This window comes from Typopeltis vanoorti, chromosome 22 (assembly GCF_054136105.1).
Source record: "Typopeltis vanoorti isolate ZY-2024b chromosome 22, IOZ_Tvanoo_1.0, whole genome shotgun sequence".
In the NCBI taxonomy this organism is placed as follows: domain Eukaryota; kingdom Metazoa; phylum Arthropoda; class Arachnida; order Uropygi; family Thelyphonidae; genus Typopeltis; species Typopeltis vanoorti.
In genome coordinates this window covers 6,674,450-6,696,656 of record NC_143570.1, presented here as the reverse complement: position 1 = coordinate 6,696,656, position 22,207 = coordinate 6,674,450, and the positions used below count along the sequence as shown (strand labels likewise).

General features: G+C 35.6%; 1 protein-coding gene across 1 annotated transcript in view; it reads right to left on the bottom strand.

Annotated features, from left to right (window-relative positions):
• Positions 1-22,207, bottom strand: part of Sse (extra spindle pole bodies like 1, separase) — a 505,458-nt gene that overhangs the window by 432,300 nt on the left and 50,951 nt on the right. Inside the window, exon 3 of the mRNA XM_090412041.1 lies at positions 5,535-6,483. Within this exon, the coding sequence (XP_090268167.1) occupies positions 5,535-6,483 (949 nt within the window). The remainder of the gene's footprint in view (positions 1-5,534; positions 6,484-22,207) is intronic.

Below are 22,207 nucleotides of genomic sequence, written 5' to 3'. Positions count from 1 at the left end.
CATAGAACAAGGATGTGCGTTTCTTGTTATAGGCAACTGAGAGGTAGCTACAAACGTGAGATAATCCGATTAACCGTTAAGTTCAGCGTGAGGGTTTATCACACCTTCTAATGGACAGGATGGTCAAATTGCACTTATCCTGGTTCTTTAAACAGGTGGGCTGAATCATATCCAGATTTAGTTGGACGTCTATAGACGTCCTGGCCATTTGGAAGGTTAAATACCCTTTGACTATCCCCCCATGCACTGTGACCATCCTTCCCTTGAAGATCATTGTGCCATGGTACTGCTTCAAACTGCCTCTTAAGTGTATCATTATCACCTGGCTTGTAGTTCTACACATATTCTTAAGTGGAATTTCTGGAGGCAACCTTAGTCATGTTATTGTCAGGTCTTCTGATCCTACAAAATCCAACACTCTCGCACCCAGAGTACCCTCTGTCACATTCTGTTTCAAGTAATTATTTCTAATTAATACCATAAATAACTTAGTATGACAGGTGCATCTGTAGCTCAGTCATGGAAAGGTTGTGATGCTGGTCCTTCTGGCTGGAGTTCAAATCTACAGGATGCAAGGAACCTTTAGCAATTTGCAATTGCATGTAAGTCAACCTCATATGGAAGTGATAGTTTACACTCCTCGAAACCTGGATTTTTCATCCTGTAAAACAAGCAATTTGGATCCCTGATTACACTCAGATACAGAGATAAATATATGGTTCTTGCCATCAAACACGTCAGGGCGTAGATGGGATTAATAGTTTACAAAGGTCATTAACATACCAATCCCAATAAGGATTGAAGATATGGTAAGGAAAAGGAAGAAAAAACACAATGCTATAAGATCAACCAGAAGACTCTACAGATTATCTAACCATTTGTATTAGATTATACATGATCAACTTCCAGACATAATCAGAGGAGAGCATGTCATCTGAATTAGGAGAGCAAAGTAGTAACTAAGTGAGGCAAGGAAATCTTTAGCCAAAACAGATCATATAAATGTTGGATAACCTAAGCATGGAATGTCAGACCTGATTTCTACCTTTCTTGTGAAAGGCATTGTGCATGACAAAACTAGGAAAGTTGAGGTGAATTGTAGTCAATGAGGAAGTCATTGAGGGGTCTTAAGGGTCAAAGCTGTACAACTGAGAGGGGACCTCCACATAGCCTTTAAAGGAATGAGGAGAACTGATCAAGGCTTCTGACCTAATATCCAATCTTCGCCTTCTAGTGGTGCACCCTGTTGGGTATCTACTTGGATACTGAACGAACAAGGATGGGCTGGCAATTTGGGATTTAGCTGACCAAATTGTATTCTTATTGGTTAAACCAAAATAAAAAATGATGGTACAACATGACAAAATTTCACTTGCTGGGGCGACACCTGGTTAAACAATGCCCCCGTTATTTTCACCAGGGAACCAGCGCGAACAGCAAAAAGTCAGCTACTGGAACAAATCTGAAAACACACTCCAACTCAACATCACCAGAGTTAAAGATTGGTACTATCAACATAAGAAGCCTGAATGGCAAAGAAATGGAGCGAGCTGAGGAATTAGATAAGTATCAGATCGACATAATATGGGTGACTGAAACAAAAAAGACAAAACTGGTGAGATCTTTCTGAGCAATAAATACAAAATGCTATATTCAGGCAATGACAATCAAGGAAAAGAGTGAGTAGCCATAGTATTCAACACAAAATATGAGGCTAATCTTCTTGAATGGCAGGTAGTCTCAAGTAGAGTGATGTGGACAAATATGAGAATGGGGAACTGGACAATGAGCCTTATTTGTGCCTATGGTCCTGCTAAGGTAGAAGTGGAGGAATTTTTTGAGGCTTTAGAGAAGAGCAACTGACACAATGAAAAAGGAAAAGCTGGTCCTCGTTGGGAATCTAAATAGCAGAGTAGGAAATGATTGTCAGACATATTTTGGGAAAATTTGGAGAAAAGAGCAAAGCTAATAATAATGACAAATACCTGTTGAATTTCTGCTCAGGACATGGACTGGTTATTACTAACACCATGTTCCAACATAAAAATGTGTACAAATTCACATGGATAGAAGAGGCAAGGAATAAGAAAAGTCTCATTGACTATGTTATTGTTGATAGTGATGTTTTCTCTTTGGTGCAGGACACCAGAGTGTACAGAGGATTTGAAATTGGAAGTGATCACTATTTAGTCTTGAGCAGGATAAAATTGAATTTCATATTGAAAAGAATAACATGTAAGAAAGTTTTAAAGTGAATAAAAGTTGAGCAGCTCTCAGATGTGAACTGTAGACTAAAATACACAAAGATTATTAAAGAAAAATGAAAGAGTTTGAGAACAGGAATCAACCCTTGGAGATTCAGTGGCAAGCCTTGAAGAAAGACCTGATTGATTCAGATAGAGAGGCATGTGGTGAAGTTGTCTGCAAGGATAGAAAATTAGAACTCCATGGTGGACACAGGAAGTTAAAGAGGCAGTGAAGGAAAAGAAGAAAGCATATTAAAAGTTCCTGGCAAATAAGTCAACTTGTGCTCTTAGAAAATACAGAGACAAATGCAAGAATGCTAAACACTGTAAAACTAGCTAAACAAAAGTCATGGGAGGACTTTGGCAAGAATATAGAAAATAAAAATCAAGAAGGTGGCAAAATATTCTGGAGGTTGTTGAAGAAGCTTAGGAATGGAGGAAAGAGTGCTGTAAAAGGAGTTAGAGATGATAAAGGCACCATGAAAACGGGAAAAAAAGATATCCTTGAAGTATGGAGTAATTACTTTGAAAAACTGCTAAATGAAACAAGCAGTGATGACAGCACAGTGGCTAAAAACACTGACCAGGCATGCAGTCAGGAATACATATCCATACTTGAACTAGAAAAAGCCATCAAAAGCTTGAAAGAGTAGATGACTTCAGCATACTTCAGCATTTCGACCAGAAATGCTGAAGTATGGTGGTATAAGATCTTACAGTGGTTGCACTGCATAGTTCAGAAAGCCTGGACAGAGGGACGAATTCCCAATGATTGGAGTAGAGCTCTCATAGTACCATTTATAAAAAGGGAAATAAAACTGAATGTGAGAATTACAGAGGTATTTCCCTACTTAGTGTTCCTGGCAAGATCTATGCAAGTATACGTGAGAAACAGTTGAGAAGAATTGTGGAAGAAAAGCTTGGTGAAGAACAAGCTGGATTCAGGCCAAATAGAGGTGGTCATGATCAGATCTTCACGTTACGACAAATAGTCGAGAAAGCATGGGAATATAACAAAGATCTGTATTTAAGTTTTTATGGATTTGGAAAAGCCATATGACAGGGTGCTAAGAGAGAAGCTATTCAATATGCTACAGTTATATGGTGTCAATGGGGCATTATATCAAGCAGTACTTAGTCTCTATTTGAGTTGTAAGTCAGCAGTTAGAATTGAAGGAAGTACACGAAGATGGTTTAATGTTAAATCTGGTGTGAGACAAGGATGTACATTATCCCCTCTGTTATTCATTATCTATATGGATCACATTATGAAGGAAAGTGGTATTAAACATGATATCAAAATTGGAGATGTTAATGTCAGCTCTTTGCTTTATGCAGATTATGTTATACTTCTAAATAAATCCGCTACACATCTGCAAGATTCTCTGACTAAATTGAATAGCTGTTGTAGTAGATATGGTATGAAGGTCAGCAATAAAAAGACAAAAACGACGAAAATAGGCAGAATCATTGAAAATGTCAACTGTGTTGTGAATGGAGATCCTGTGGAACAAATAAAACATTTCAGCTACTTAGGCACGATTTTTACTGAAGATGGTAAATTAAATATAGAATTAGACAACAGAATCAGCAAAGCTGGTGTGGTAGGAAGTCAATTGAATAAATTCATATGGAATAAGAGAGAAATTAGTCAGAACACTAAATTAGCTTTATACAAGACAGTGTTCAAACCAGTTTTAACTTATGGATCTGAGAGCTGGGTCAGAAGTAAAACACTTGAACAAAGACTAGAGACCGCAGATATGAGAGTCCTGAGAATAATTATAGGCGTGAACAGATGTCATCAATGGCAATATCATTTTAAAAACGAGGATATTAGGAAAGAACTTGACATTGTCAGCATCCAGGAATGCGTTAGCAGAGCTAATCTCAGGTGGTATGGTCACTTAAACAGAATGGGAGAAGAAAGATTAGCAAAACAAGTGTTCTCTGCCAGGTTGGCAACAAAACAACCCAGAGGTAGACCAAGATATAGGTGTATTGATATGGTACAAAGTGCCTTAGACGATAGAAATATAAGATCTGATAATGTTGGAGTCTTGACAAGTAACAGACTGATTTGGAGGAAAATTGTAGATAGGAAGTTAGTAATGATGTAATTTTTTCATGTAGTACTATCATATCCTCTACATCCCTTAAGGGTACATGGCAGGAATTTGATGATGATGATGCCATTTTAGGTTCAGTGAAGAATAACATATTAGGTTTGAAATATTAGGTCTGTAGTGTAAGTCATTGATGTTTGCATTAAGACCCCACATGCTAATAAAGTCAATTTCAAAGTCTTTTTGTTTGTTTTTCTATGGAATTTTGTCTTTCAGAGATTTCTGCACTTATTTTTATTGAAATTTCTTGACATTTTTGGTATTTTTATTTGGCTTTTATGGGAAATTTTTTTAACCCCAATGTCACTTTTCACTAGATCTTTTATCAGATTTTGCTTGAATATTTCTAAGTGTGTAACTTCAAATTGGGTGCACAAATAATGTGTAATGCACATATAAATATCAGTTGCATAAGTTCAAATCTGTGTACATTAAACACACATAAACATAGGACATATCGTATCATGTTGAAGGCTTAATAGAATATTTACTTTGCACTAGGAAAGGATTAAAAACTAATTTTAATGTTTCCAATATTTCGTCTCGGTCACTGGGATCTTCAGGGATTACAAATAACTCTTATAACACAATACTAAATGAAACAAGTGGGCGACTTTAAAGTCTTATCTAGGTGGTGCACCCTCTATGGGAATTTGTAGGTGGCCTAGGATGTAAAGTAGGAGTTCTGACAATTATTGTTTCACAAATTTTGGGAAGTTTTATGCATCCGTATTTATTTAAATTCGGTGTTGATTTATGAGTGCTGCTGCATATTCTAAAAACAGTCTTTCCTTTTTTTTAATTTAATATGGTGGTGTATTAAAAAGGAAAGACTTTTAGGAAAGAATTTGTAGAATCTGCAGCTGCATTCAAAATAGGACTTTAAAGTCACTCATGTGTTTCATTTAGTATTGTGTTGTCTTTGTGTGTGTATTACAAGAGTTATGTATAATCCTTGACGATGTCTCAGTGACCGAGATGAAATATTGGAAGCATTAAAATAAATTTTTAATCCTTTCCTAGTGCTATAAATATCTCATTAAACCTTCAGCCTGATGTCCCCCCCTCAGCACTTAATAAATCTTTAATAAATCACTCAAATATAAAAAATAAATCACTCTATATATATATATATATACACACAAGAAAAAAAAATACTTGCCATTTATTTCCTGTAGGACTTTTCCTATTTTATGCATCAATAAACTAAGGAAAGATATCACTATACCATAGTCATTACTGTTGTTTTCAAAAGTCCATTTTGATATGAGTGAAATGAGGAACTTGATAAATGGATCAAATATAAAAAGAATGTCTTTAAGTTTACCATTATCCACAGTGTCTTCCTCAATTTTACTTACTTTCAGAAAAATTTGAGCACTAAATGATCCAAATTCAAAAAGGAGAGCATATACAGGGGAGTCAGATTTAAAGACTGTAATAGCTTGAAGAAGTTCTGCACAAAATTTTGATATATTTTCTTCATCTATTGATGTTAACTTTTTAGTTAATAAGAAATATTCCAGAAAAAGTGTTACTGCATTGACAGAATTTTCAATTGCTGCAACATATGATGCTGGCAGCCTTGGAATTAAAGAGGCAATAGACTTCAGAGAAGAAAGAATATGAGAAAAAAGTTTTTGATGAGGGTGATGATGAAAAACACATTTTGTCCAAGACTTTAAAATACTGAATAACACAGTTATAAGTTTTAAATCATTGAAATCATCTCCACTCTCTCTAGAATAGGTGAAATCAATAACTTTCCATATAGCATTTAAAAATGTCACTGCCTCTTCTGAAGACTCACTATCAGCTACATCAGTAACATATTTCCCAAGTGCCACGTGGAATTTTTCAGTCACATTAGTTATTTCAGTTGGTTTCAGTGCTAAATAACGGAGGGCCACACAACGAAACTGCAGAGCAAGCCTGTGATTATTACTTCCAACTGTATGCTTTTCTACTTCAATAGCTAAATTCCAGAATGTCACATACATGTTAGATGCAATGGTCAACACATTATCCTTATCAACATTTTTGATGATTAAGTACTTCTGAATGAATCCATGAAGAATTTCTGAAACACATAGTGCTTGTTCATATAATTTCTAGAAAAAAAAAAAAAAAGACAAAAAAGTTAAATAATTAGTTTAAGTTTAATACTGAAACATTGTGAGAACAGCATTAATTAATGGTATAACTTACAGGAAATAAACTTCAAAACCTACACAATATACATGCTTGTTTAAACCCATTTTTAGTCAGGTACTAAATGATATACAAAAGATCAAACTATTGCATATTTAAACATTTTAAAATGTTTAACACTTATATTCGATATCATATATAATTGTGACCCTAATATGTGATGGAGTAATAAAATTCATTGTTAAAATCCTTATCATCAAATTCGTGATATTATCTCAGGGAGGGGGGGGGAATATTATGGAAGTATTACATAAGTTTGTTTATTTCATTACTAACTTCCAATCTACAATTTTCTTTCAAATTAATCTGTTATCTTTTTTCCTGCCATTCTGGGTAAAAAAACATTTGTTTTGCTAACCTTTCCTCTCCCATTCTGTTTAAGTGACCACACCACCAGAGATTAATTGTGCTCACACATTCCTGAAAGTTAACTGTGTCAAGTACCTGCCTAATATCCTTATTTTTAATATGATTAGGCCATCTGTTCACTCCTTTAATCTTTCTCTGAACTTTCATATCTGCAGTCTCAAGTCTTTGATCAAGTGTTTTATTTCTAACCCAGCTCTCAGACACAAATTAAAATTGGTTTGAAAACGGTCTTGTACAAGCTAATTTAGTTTTAACTAATTTCTCTCTTATTCCATATAAGTTTATTCCATTGACTTTCTGTCATACCAGCTTTGCCACTTCTATTTCTGTATTTAATTTGCATTTTCACTAAAAATTATACCTAAATAGCAGAAATGTTTTACTTGTTCTATAGGTTCTCCATTCAGGCTCAGTTGATGCTTTCAGTGCTTCTGCCTATTTTCATTCCCTCTATCTTTTTATTGCTTTCATAGCAAATTTATTACAGCAGTTATTCGATTTAGTCAAGGACCCCTGCAAACTTATACAGGATTTATTTAGAACTATAACATCATCAGCATAAAATAAAGAGCTGAGATTAATATCTCCAATTTTGATAAAGTTTAATACCATTTTCCTTCATTATGTGATCCATATATATATATATATAATGTGCACCCTTGTTTCACAGCCGATTTAACATCAAACCATCTTCCTGTATACATCCTTTAATTCTAACTGCTGATGTACAACTCAAATATAGACTATGTATTGATCAATATTCCATTTATTATTATTACTATTACTACGTGACACCATACAGGGAGTCCAAAGACTCTTTAAGGGAGGGGTACCTACTCTACAACTCTGTGTCTACCACCCAATCCACCAACTGCAACTACACCAACGCCATTTACCACCCACCCATCACTAGTATTTCCACAGACAATCACAAACATCCATGACTACAACGGGATTTGAACCCGCTGGAGAATGGATATGCTAACCACTCGGCTAACTAGGCCAGCAGTTATATTTAGACCATATAACTGTAGCGTTTTGAACAGGTTTTCTCTTGGCACCTTGTCATATGCTCCAGATCTATATGGGAATATAAGAATTTTTACAGATCTTTTTATATTCTCGTGTTTTTCTCAACTATTTGTCTCAAAGTGAAAATCTGAAACCTGTTTTTTCTCCAAGTTTTCCTTCCACAATGGTTACTAGGCTTTTCTCATATATGCTTGTATAAATCTTACCAGGAACACTCAGCAGAGAAATTCCACTGCAATTCTCATATTCAATTTTCCTTTTTATAGGCAAGTACCATGAGAGCACTATTCTAATCATCTGGATTTCAATGTTCCAGGCCTTCTGATTTATGCACTATAGCCACTATAAAACTTTTATATTTTTATATTTGATCATTTCTGGTCAAATATCATTTGCTCCAGCTGTTTTTCCACATTTCAGATTTGATGGCTTTTTTAACCTCAAGTTTTGATATGGTATATCTTGACTACATTTCTCTTAGGTGTTTTCTAGCACCAATGCTATCACTGCTGGACTTTGTGAAGACATTTCACAAAATACCACATGGAAAAATGTTACAAAAGTTGGAGCAAATGGAAATGAATATGAAGCTAGCAGCATGGATGGGGTGACTGACAGACAGATACCAAAGAGTAGTATAGAGCAGAGTGGAATTGGCTAAGCAGGAGAAAGTAAATCCAAAAGTTTTTTTGTTATGTAGCAAGGAAATGACTATGGAAGAATGATTTTAATCAATGCTGATGGCAGGAAGGTGACAGAGGAAAAAGAAGTAGTAGTTGTTGAATGATCATTCTGCAAATATGTATCATCCAGGTGGAGATTCTGCAGTTGCTTATATGACAGAGATGCATGTCAAAATTGAGGTAGATGAACAGGAGGCACTCAGCATATTGAAAAACATCAATGTGAATACAACAGTGTGACTAGATGGCATGTACTATGTGAAAGTGCAAGAGAATTGGCATTGCCTCTGAATGAAGTTGTTCAATCTAAGCCTCAGCTCTGGCAAGGTTCCAAGGGAATGGAAAGAGTAAGATAGTTCCATCGCATAAAGGTGGCTCCAGGACAAAAGTAGCAAACTATAGACAAATTAATATATCAGGAGTGGTTGTAAAAGTATTGGAAAAGTTGGTTAAAGACAAAATTCAACATTGAGGTGGATAGGGATATGATTATAATAAGCAGCATGGCTTCATAAAAGGTAGATTCTGTCTTAGTAATTTACTCACATTTTATAATAAAGTGACAGTGGAACTTGATAAAAGAAATAGCTGCACTATGGTACTGCTGGACTTTGCAAAGGCATTTGAAAGAATACCACATTGAAAACTATAACACAAGTTGGAGCAAATGGGAATGGATATAACGATAGTAGCACGGATAGGGAGATATATGACAGGCAGACACCAGAGAGTAGTATCCAGTGGAGTGGAATCCAGGAGAATGAGGGTGAGGGTGATTAAAAAAATACTTCAGAGTTCTGTTCTATGACCTCTAATTTATATATCAATGATATAGGGAAAAAATTTAAGGGAAGGGGATATTCAGTTGTTTGCTGATGATGCAAAATTGGAAACGGCAATACTTGATATAGATATCCTGCAGGATGATTTAAATAAATTGGCATTATGGGCAAAGGATCACGATTGTCAATTTAATGTTGCAAAATGTAAGGATGCATATGGAAAGGTTGCATATGGTGCATTATACTGGTGGTATTGAATTGCGGGAAACTGATGAGGCGAGGGACCTGGAGATAATGGTGGACAGAGAGTTGAAGTTCAGAGGGCATATTGCAAAAGATTGTAAAATATCTCAAAGGATTACTTCTAAAAAAAAAAAAAAAAAAAAATCAGCTAATGCCTTTTTATTCCTGTATACGGGAGTAGGCGAGGCCATTTAGTCCTATCTAACTTTTGGAGACTGAGAGGGCAGTTCAATCTCCACTGGTACCAATCAGAGATATGGCCCAAGGCTATCACTAATTAAGCGGTACACATGTTGTAATAGGTTTCACGGTATGATAAGAACACAGATGGTTAAGAAAATAACTATTTATTAACTTAAAGCTAATATTTCACTGGTATTATATCCAGCATCTTCAGAGCACACAACACAAAGTTTGTTACAAATGTAAGACAACCACAATCCGGTGTAACAGTGGGGGCTAGTATAAGTGATTGCAGCGTGCAACACAAGACTAAAGTCCTAATATGGCGCCATCTAGGTAGTTAAAAAAAAAAAAAAAAAAAAATATCAAAGTTTTGAAATAGTAGTCAAAAAAATTCAAATTGAAAAAATATAAATTAAAAAATATTAATTTGGTCTTAGGATGACTGTCTCCTAAATCTATGGTAGATTTATACAGCCATACTTGTTAAGGTTTGGAGTATGTTTTAAGGCTTTTGTTGATTCCAGGAACAACCTCTCTGACTTGTAGAAGCTTCTGTGCATTACTTTTGTTTCTTTCCAATTGATCCTGCGTGCAGGGGTATCCAAACCATGGTCTGCCAGACCCGACTTACCAGGTTCCTTATCATTTTCGGTTTATAGAAAACCCACACATACAGGAAGATACTTATACAAACAATCACACCATCACCCTCAAATTCAAATTGAAAAAATATAAATTAAAAAATATTAATTTGGTCTTAGGATGACTGTCTCCTAAATCTATGGTAGATTTATACAGCCATACTTGTTAAGGTTTGGAGTATGTTTTAAGGCTTTTGTTGATTCCAGGAACAACCTCTCTGACTTGTAGAAGCTTCTGTGCATTACTTTTGTTTCTTTCCAATTGATCCTGCGTGCAGGGGTATCCAAACCATGGTCTGCCAGACCCGACTTACCAGGTTCCTTATCATTTTCGGTTTATAGAAAACCCACACATACAGGAAGATACTTATACAAACAATCACACCATCACCCTCAAATTCAAATTGAAAAAATATAAATTAAAAAATATTAATTTGGTCTTAGGATGACTGTCTCCTAAATCTATGGTAGATTTATACAGCCATACTTGTTAAGGTTTGGAGTATGTTTTAAGGCTTTTGTTGATTCCAGGAACAACCTCTCTGACTTGTAGAAGCTTCTGTGCATTACTTTTGTTTCTTTCCAATTGATCCTGCGTGCAGGGGTATCCAAACCATGGTCTGCCAGACCCGACTTACCAGGTTCCTTATCATTTTCGGTTTATAGAAAACCCACACATACAGGAAGATACTTATACAAACAATCACACCATCACCCTTCTCAACAATATGGTATCTTAAAAAGACTAACCCATAGAGCTAGAGCAATCTGTTCCAATGACATTGCTCTCACTGCTGAACTTTTTCACCTACATCAAACCTTCTTAATCAATGGTTATAATCCCCACAAAATAGATAACATACTAAATGCTACCCATAAATCCCCTCTATCTATCACAGAAGACTACAACAAAACCATCAACATCCCATACATTAAAGGCACATCTGAAAAGATATCTAGGGTGCTTAACAAACACCAACTACGCACAGTATTTAAACCTTATATAAAATTAGCAACTCTCATTCGTTCACCCAAGGACAAATGCACTCCTTTATCACATCCACGTGTCTATGAAGTGCCCTGTTCTTGCCATCAAGCCTACTACGGAGAGACAGGAAGAAATGTGGACATCTGCCTCAGTGAACACAAAAAATATATCTGACACTTTCGATATGGTAAGTCGGGTCTGGCAGACCATGCTTTGGATACGCCTGCACACAGGATCAATTGGAAAGAAACAAAAGTAATGCACAGAAGCTTCTACAAGTCAGGGAGGTTGTTCCTGGAATCAACAGAAGCCTTAAAACATACTCCAAACCTTAACAAGTATGGCTGTATAAATCTACCAAAGATTTGGGAGACAGTCATCCTAAGACCAAATTAATATTTTTTTAATTTATATTTTTTCAATTTGAATTTTTTTGACTACTATTTCAAAACTTTGATTTTTTTTTTTTTTTTAACTACCTAGATGGCGCCATATTAGGACTTTAGTCTTGTGTTGCACACTGCAATCACTTATACTAGCCCCCATTGTTACACCGGATTGTGGTTGTCTTACATTTGTAACAAATTTTGTGTTGTGTGCTCTGAAGATGCTGGATATAATACCAGCGAAATATTAGCTTTAAGTTAATAGTTATTTTCTTAACCATCTGTGTTCTTATCATACCATAAAACCTATTACAACATGTCTGATGAACACATAAGCCTATCCAAGCAGTACACAGTGAAGAGAGACGGCTGAAATGTGCCGCCATCTCGTGATCCTAACACAATGTATTTAATGTCTGAAATAATGTGGGTTCTACGGTCAATTTTCTTGAGTTTACGGGACGAAAAACCTGAGTTTCCAGGAGGAAAAACCCGCTTGCCCGTGCCAGAGATCAACTAACTCAGGAACTGGTCGAAAAAAGGCTTAGAAAAATTTCCTCTAGTCGCCGACTAGACTCGAAACCAAGTCTTCCTTCGTACGGCCAAGTGCCGTGGTGTGTAAATGCCACATCCACTGAGCTACACAGGCTCTCAAAGATTACTTGGATGCTAAAAAAACATGGCAACTAGGAAAGTCATTATCTCTCTTTATAAGGCTATGATTCAACCTGCTTGACTATGTACAGATTTGGTCACCTCAGTTTCTTGGGGATCCCTATGAGGATAGACTAAAAGTCTATGGATTATAAAGTTTAGTTGATAGGTGGAAAAGAGGGTACATGATGGAAACTAATAAGATATTAATGGAGTTTTATAAAATCGATGCAGAGAAATTTGTTCAATATATGACAAATAGAAAACTAGAAGTCATTCATGAAAGTGGTGTAAAAATGGTTAGTAAAAGTATGCAGACGAGATTTTTGTGTGTGTGTGTGTGGACTGCAGTGAATGAGTTTAGGGAGAGGTATGACAGGTTTTCTGTATATAAAAGTTAATGTGGGACTCCTATAATGAGTCATCAGAATCCGTGGGGGATATCATATAATAATAATAATAATTTAGCAATCTTTCAAAGTAATTACTCCAGACATTTATAATATCTTCAGTTTTCATGTCAACATTATTATCTTTGATTCATTTTACCACCCTCCTTATATTTATTTTCGATGATTGTACTGAAGTCTTCCCATGACTTTGGTTTAGGTAATCTTACATTCTGTTTCACTTTTTTACATTTTCTTTGTATTCAATCAGAGTACATTCTGACTTACTTGCCAGGAACTTTTGATACACTTTCTTCTTTTCCTTTCCTGCCTCTAACTTCCTAAGCCCACCATGGAGCTCTGATTTTTTCAATCTTTGCAGACAACTTATCTCTGACCAAATCAGTCAATGTTTTATTCAGGAACTGCCAATGAATCTACAAGGTTTGTTTCTTGTTTTCAAGCTTTTTGAGTTTTTTTCTTGCATAATGTTTGTGTATTTGAATATACAGTTCACTTCTGAAAGCTGCTGAACTTTGATTCTTTTTAAAACTTTCTTACATGCTTTTCTTTTCAGTATGTTATTCAATTCTGCCCTGCAACTAATTGGTGATTACTTCTTATTTGGTGTTAAAATGACACCAAATGAGACAGATGTGTCATATTTGCAAATTATGTGCAATTTTTGGACAGTTTGCAATATCTTGTGAGATGGAAAAACTTTCCTGCAGCATGAAGATTGTAGGAAAAATCTGCAAACTGAAGTCTTTATAAATGTTCCTGCTGTTTGGATATCAGAGGAACTGAATAAATCACTTTCCAAATGAATGGTAATAGCACTTGCTATCAACTGCATTTTAGAGGCAGATAATAAAAAATAAAATGTGAAGGTATTTGCAAATTTTGGGAATGAAAGGAAATGAAAATGTTACAAAGCTAGCATATAAAATAATAAATTTACAAGGGAAAACAGCTGAGCCTTTGATTTTGTTCTTGCTTGCATATCAACATTAAAAAGTAAATAAATAAAGGCCAATAAATGCTTGCTGTGAAATCAGTTTTACTTCATATCTACTCTTTAATATCTACTTAATAGCAAACGAAATTATTTCTTAAATTTAGCTTGATCATAATGCCTTCTCATAGCATAACTGACTGGACTCTAAAACATAATTGATGAAATGAATGTTAATACTTTAAGTGTAAAAAATGACATGAATGTTTCACTAATGTGTGTGTGTGCGAGAGAGAGAGAGATAAAAATCATGAAGTATTCTAGCAGAGTAGTTGTGAGGAATGGGGTGCAGTTTGTTGATATGTGGAATGCATTTGAGAGACAAAACGAATTGTGTAAAAAAAGGAGATAGATTACATTTAAATGATTAGGTGTGAATCAATTAGAGAGACCATTGCTAGAAGGAAGTGTAATGAGTGATGTGAACAAAGTATCAGCAGAATTCAGTAGCAATGTAAATGAGTGGAAAAGTGGACCAGATGAGACTGAAATGATTGTGAATGGAGATTAGAGTAGTATGAGATGATGATGCGATGAGAATGTGAACAGAAATGCAAGTTGGAGAATGAAATAGGAGAAAAGGCTAAGGAAATCAGGTAGACAGAGTGTAAAAAGAGTGAATTTAGGAAGCAGTCATGAATGTGTGTAGTGTATGGGGGCAGTCAGCAAATAAATGGGATGATGTGGGATGGATAGGAAATAGTTGAGTCTAGAGAGATATATGGGAAATGGATAAGGGTGAGCAGACAGAAGCAGGTATGGAAAAGTCTCAGATTAGTGGGTGCATGGGCAGGACTAGTTACAGACCAAGGAATGAACTGTTATGCATATTAAGGAATGCCAGGAGTATCAAAAATAAGGGAGATAAAAATTGCATAGAATTATAATTTTATCTCCTTTATTAAATTATGAGCAAAACTATTTGGAACAAGTGAAATATAGTTGGATGAGAATGATATCCTGACAAGAATATAAATGGAAGGATGTGTCTTTTGTAAGAACAGAAAGGATACGAGAGATGATTGCTCAGAGGAATTATATCTGCAGAAGGTAGTGGCAGTGGTTTTGAAGCAGTAAGTGAGATGTGGAAATTGACAGGATCAGATATTTAGTTAAGAGTGTTGCTATAAGAAAGGGAATGTGAAGGCAAAATTATATAGGCAACTTGGCTTGGTGATCAGGAGAAGGGTGATCAATTATGGCTGAATTTAATTAAGGCAATATTGATTGAAATGAAGAGACAGCATTAGAAAATAAGGAAAATGAATTTCTTGAGTTCTTAAGGGACAACTATCTTAGGCAATATGTAATGAAAGACACATGAGAATTGAGTCATTCTGGTTTTGTCATTGGAAAATGTGATTGTGAATGGAGTGTCTAATCTTTCACCAGCTGGTTAGAGTGATCATGAAATGATCATGATCACCTGAGTTGTAGCAGGTTATATGAGAGCTTGTGAAAAGAAGGGATATATGTGGAACTACAATGCAGGTAATTATAAAAAAGCTCAGGAGAAGCTGGGAGCTTTAGCACAGAAAGAGGAGTTGAGTAGAAAGGAGACAGATGTTGCTTGGGCAGTAACCAAGAGCTATTTAACAGCAGCAATGTATGAGTGAATTCCAAAAGTGGAAAGTAGGAGTAAAATGGATGAATGAAGAGACTAAGCATGAAACCTGGAAGAAGAAAGCACTGTGGAGACAACACAAAATGAATGAATGAATGAATGTCAGTAATAATCAGTTACATGAAGAGTACAATGAATAGGTCAGGAAAGTAAAGACAGCAAAAGGCAGATGAGCAGAAATTAGGCCAATCAAACAAAGAAAAATTCTGGTGAGTTCTTTCAGTATGTAGCAAGCAGAGGAAAGAATGACCATGGGATAGTAATATTAATTGATGACAATGATAAACTGGTAACTGATATAGAAGATATAGCTAATATATTCATTAAACAATTTATCAGCATATTTCATCCTCATGAAGGTGACATTATGAGAAGTTGGAGTTTAGAGGGTATGATGGAAGAGGAACTGTTGGTGAGTGAGCAGGAAGTATATGAAGAATCAAGTAAACGTGAAGTTAATAAGGCAGTATGATTTGACAATATATCACCACTTGTCTTGAAGGAATGGAGAAATAATGGCACCGTTGGCACACATGTTTAATAGGAGTTGTGTAATAGGGTGAGTTCCAAAGAAGTGGTAAGTAAGAAAAATTGTTCCACTTCACACAAAAGAGGAAATAAGTCTGGAGTTATGGTGTTAGAGAGGGCGATGATGACTAGGATTCAGAATTAGGTTGGTAATAGCAGCATTCTCTATGATGGTCAGCATGGATTTTTTAAGGGGAGGTCATGTTTTAGCAATCTGCTTATGTATTACAATAATGTGATAAATTACTGGATAAGGCAGATGCATATTTGGTATATACAATAGCATATTTGGATTTTTTAAAGGCATTTGATAGACTCACACATGACAAGTTAGTAACTAAACTGGAAAGGATTGGAATGAATAAGAGACTAATGAGTTGGATAGCTGACTGGCTGTTGGACAGGTATCAGCAGGTTACAGATTAGGGGGGGGGGGGTGCTCCATAATTCAGTTTATGATTATAAGAAAAGAAAATAATAATAGCCTGCCTTTTCTAGATAGTCTAATCATACATCTTCCCAATGGCACCCTTTCTTTCTTAGTTTACAGAAAACCCACCCACATAGGTAGATACATACATACACAATCTTTCCTAACATCCCCCTTCCCCCTCAATGATATGATTGTATTAAAACTCTTGTTAGGGCCTCCAATTTCTGTTCTACCCAGGCTGAAGTTGAACTCAAATTTATTTGCCCGACCTTCTTGTCCAGCAGTTACAATTCCAAAAAAGATCAACAAATTAATTGTTCCTCACATCTTTCTCAACATGCTGACTATAATAATGCTATAATTGTTCCTTATATCAGAGGCAGCTCAGAAAAAATAGCCAGAACTCTAAAAAAGTACAATCTTTGCACTGCATTCAAACCTCATGTGTAGCTGACACCTTCATCTGCAGTCCTAACGTTCTTCTACCTCCTCTCTATTCCAAGTGTTTACAAAGTTCCTTCTTCTTGCAACTTATCATATTATGGTCTAGACTGGGAGATCTGCAAATATCTGTCCAGAAGAGCATAAGAAATACACTGCTGCCATAAGTATGGTCAGTCAGGTCTAGCCAGCTAAGTTACTACAAATTGTAGTAACCCTTGCTGAAAGCAGTACTTATACAATGCGGTTTCGATATAAGACAGTCTACAAACTGTAGTAACCCTTTATCTTTTCATACATTTTTCAACACGCAACTTAAAAATCAAATTTTATCTTCGTTAAATTTGCATCTGCCCGTATCGCACATGTAGTTATAAGTAGCAAATTTATATTAGGGGAAATATCCTTTAGCATGCATGTACAATTGTTTACCATATAAAGTATTTATTGTTGAAAATTGTCTTCGTTTTCTACCAGGAAAGCGCATTAAAAATCATAAGTGTGTTAATCTCAAGCTGAGCACTTTATTTTTGGTTGATGTTGATGAACTCAGTCTGCAAATTCCACCTGATGTCTGCTGCACATTGGTAGAAAGCCTCCCTCAAAGGATGCAGGAGGTGATCAAAATCAAAGGTGGACATACCTGATATTAGGGTTCACCTGCTGGATGGATCAATTGTGAATTGCTAAAGTGTCTGGACAATTATTGGTAGATAGTGTATACATGTGTGTGTATGTGTGTGTGTGTATACACATATAAATTCTCCCCAACATTAACCATATGCTCTCCTCCTCCCCTCCCTATCCTGACATCTACAAAATTCCATATAGTTGTACTATGAACAATCAGAATATTCTACCAGTGAAAAATAATGAAGATTAAAATGAAAGAAAAGAACATTAAAAAGAATTTTTAATAGATATAGCAAACTTGGATCCATGGACCATGCTCAAGAAACGCTTTACCAAGTAAAGTGGAAAGAACCACCTTACTTCACCAAACTAGATGATTGAAGATCAGAGGCTACTCACTGAATCTGTCATATGATTAACAAATAATACAAACTGAAAAAATCTTGCATATCCCAGAAGTAATCAACAAAGACAAAATATAGGAATGCTCAGAGGATTTATTATTAGTTGCTAGGCTGACTGAGACTGATCAAAACACAAGTTTTTAGTACACAAAAGCTATATTGTATAGCTTCTATGTGTGCAGGGGATCTGCAAGGAAAGGGAAGGATGTTCATAGTGCATTGGAGGAGGGGGAAGAAGATATCTGTCAGGGGATATCTGGAGGAAGCAATAAGCTGTTTACTCAAGGTCAGGAAGGTAAATCAGGTGGGAGTTAGATGGATGAGTAGCATCATTAAACATGATCTGCAAAAAAAATAAAATATTGTGAATATATTTTGTTATATACCATAATAGTGTTATATACCATAACAAAAAAAAAAAGATGACCAGAGATTAAACAGTACAAGAATCAGGCAAGAAAAGTGACCAGCATAATAAGGATGGCAAAATCAGATTATGAGAAGAAATTAGCTGGAGAGGCAAAAGGAAATCCTAAAGAGAGTTTTTTTTCTTATGTCACAAGTAGAAGGAAGAATAATTATGGAAGGATAACTTTATAATGAATGCAGATGGAAGAGTATTAACAGAAGATGGGATTGTTGAGCTACTGAGTGACCATTTTGCAAGGGTATATCATTCAGATAAAGATACTATTATGGCAGCAGTGACAGGAACTGATGTTAGAACAGAGGTTGATGAATTGGAGGTACTCAGTATGTTAGGTACAGGGGAACTGGCGATACCTTTGACTAGTCTGTTTAATTTAAGACAGCTCTGGCAAATTCCCAAGATAATGGAAGGAATGCAAAATAATTCCTTTGCATAAAGGAGGAGGATCTAAGTCTGTGGTAACAAATTATAGACTAATCAATATCTCAGAACTGGATCTTTGGATGAAGTGCATTTAATTTAGAGAGAAACTGTTGAAGTTCATCAGAAGAGCCATTCCAGATAGCAAAAATATCGACATATCTGAACCAATGAGTAGGTCTGGGAGAAATGTTGTCAAAAATACGTTGTTTCAAGTACTGGAAAAGTCAGTCAATAAGAGAATCAGGAAAGGATGGATAAGACTATCATACTCTATGAGGACCAGCATGGCTGGGTGAAGGGTCAGTCATGACTTAGTAATATACTAACTTTTTATAATAGTGGCAGGTGAACTGGATAAAGGGAATGGATGACAATGATAGTGCTGGATTTTGCAAAGGGGTTTGACAGGACACCACATGGAACTCTGTTGCACAAACTGCAACAAATGGGATGGTTATGATGGAAATAATTTGAAGGAAGATATATGGTTGGTACTGATGATGCATGGTTGGATAAGTAAATAGTTAATCAAGATGATGTAGAGAGCTTGCAGGATGATTTGAATAGGCTGACATATGGGCAAAACATAATGGATGTCAATTTAATGTGGAAAAGTGTAAAGCTATACATTTTGGGATACAAAGATTACAAACTGTGTACCAAATTAAGGGAAATGTACTGCAAGAAATTGGAGAAGCCAGGGGCAGTAGATAGAGAGTTGAAGTTTAGAAGTGCATATTGCTAAAGCAGCCAGGGTAGCTCACAAGATCACTTGATTATATCGGCTGTATATCAAGGTTAGCTCGGTTATATCAAGATTGTATCAAGGTTTTATAAAGCCTTGATACAACCACATCTAGAATACTGTGCTCAAGTCTGGTCAGCTGGGTTTCTTTGGGATGAGGAAGTAGTGGAGAGGATTCACAGGTGAGTAAGATGGTAAGTGGTCTGTCCAATGCTCCCTATGAGGATGGAATGATGCTTTATGAATTGCAAAAGTAGGCTGATAGGCAAAAAAGGGAGATATGATAGGAACATGTTTTAATAAGGAAATACCGTGAACAGACATATGAATTCAAAAATATAATAATGGAATAACTCATGTAAAATATTATTTAATAGTATAATTTTTGCCTGTGTATCGCAGACATCTTCAGTACATTTATAAAGCTAATTGAACAATGCTTGACAATTCCAAAGGGTGCCACCTAAAGTAGCTAATGTAAGATAACTAAAAAGGTCAATAAATTTCCTAACTAAAAATTAAAAAAAAAAAAAAAAAAAATATGTATATATACAAACAATAAAAAGTTAGGAAAGATTAGCTGATTTATAAAGTACTATCTCCGATAAAGAGGATAGACGTAAACCATTGGATCTGTTTAAATTAGGAGAGTGAAGTAGAGTTTCACATGTTTCTTTATAAAGCCGTTCCATGAGGAACCGACTTTTATGAAGGACTGTTGTCTTGTTCCAATGAACTCTATGTCTAGTGATGATGGCATCTTCTGCAAGTCCAGACTGTTCAGGTTCTAGGCATTGAATATAAGACTGGTGTTCTTCCAGCCGAATAGCGGCAGATCTTCCTGTTTGTCCGAAATAAGATAATCCACAAGAGCAAGGAATCTGGTAGACACCTGGATAACTAAGATGTGGAAGCTTGTCCTTTGGAGAAGTGAGAAAGGTGGAGATTTTTCTTGAAAGGTCGAAAGGCAACAAAAATATTCAGTGGTTTTAAAACTTTTGCTATAAGTTCACTAATGCTTTGCACATAAGGGATAGGAATGTGTGTTATTTCTTTTGTATTTGACGAGGAAGACATATTAAAAACTACTCAAAGCTCTTTTGATGAAGGAATTCTTATATCTATTAGAAAAAAGGAGGAAATAATACATCGCAGTTCTTTTTGTAACAGATCATCTGAAGAACAAAAGGAGTGGGCCTGATGAACCAGTGTTTTAATAGTTCCTGCCTTTTGACTGGGATGGTGATGAGATTCAGCATGGATATAATGGCCTGCATGAATCTTCTTTCCATAGACTGAGAAATCTAGATTACTATCTGGTTGGCAAAGAATTAAAAGATCTAAAAAGGCTAATTGCTTATTTGATTCTACTTCTAGGGTGAACTGGATCCTCGTATAAAGTGCATTTAACTTAGAGAGAAACTACTGAAGTTCATCAGAAGAGCCATTCCAGATAGCAGAAATATCATCGACATATCTGAACCAATGAGTATGTCTGGGAGAAATGTTGTCAAAAATACTTTGCTCAAAGTGCTCCATAAAGAAGTTGGCGACAGCAGGAGAAAGAGGATTTCCCATTGCTGTCCTTCAATTTGTTGATACAACTTTTTTTTTAAAGGAAAAATAACCAGAATGTATTACAAAATCAAATATTTTTACAATGTATGAAGGAAATTCTTGTTGCAGTAATTCGATGCTTTCAGATAAAGAAACAACATCTAAACTGATCATAATATCCGAAACGTCCAAATGAAGATCTGAAATTTTATTTTTGAAATCCAAAGTATTCTTCATAAAAGTATCAGTTCTTCTAGTTGAAGAAGTGAGTAAATTTGATAAAAATTTAGAAATTTTATGTGGGATAACCTATACAATCTACCACTGGCCTCAATGGAATAGCTGGTTTATGAACTTTCGGAAGACCATACAATCTAGGTGGACGACCGAAGAAGGTTTTAAGTTTTTTCTTTCTGGAATGGCTCTTCTGATGAACTTCAACAGTTTCTCTTTAAGTTAAATGGACTTCACCCAAGGATCCAGCTCACCTTAGAAGTAGAATCAAATAAGCAGTTAGCCTTTTTAGATCTTTTAATTCTTCACCAACAGATGGTAACCTACATTTCTCAGTCTATAGAAAGAAGACTCATACAGGCCATTATATCCATGTTGAATCTCATCACCAGCCCAGTCAAAAGGTAGGAACTATTAAAACACTGGTGCATTGGGCCCACTCCTTTTGTTTTTCAGACGATCTGTTACAAAGAGAACTGTAATATATTATTTCCTCCTTTTTATCTAATGGATATAAGAATTCCTTCATCAAAAGAGCTTTGAGTAGTTTTAATACATCTTTCTCTTCAAATACAGAAGAAATAATGTGCATTCCTAACCCTTATATGCAAGGCATTAGTGAACGTATAGCAAAAGTTTTAAAACCACTGAATATTTTTGTTGCCTTTCGACCTTTCAGAAAAATCTCCATCTTTATCACTTCTCCAAAGCTTCCACATCTTAGTTATCCAGGTGTCTACCGGATTCCTTGCTCTTGTGGATATTTAAAGACAAACAGGAAGATCTGCCACTATTCGGCTAGAA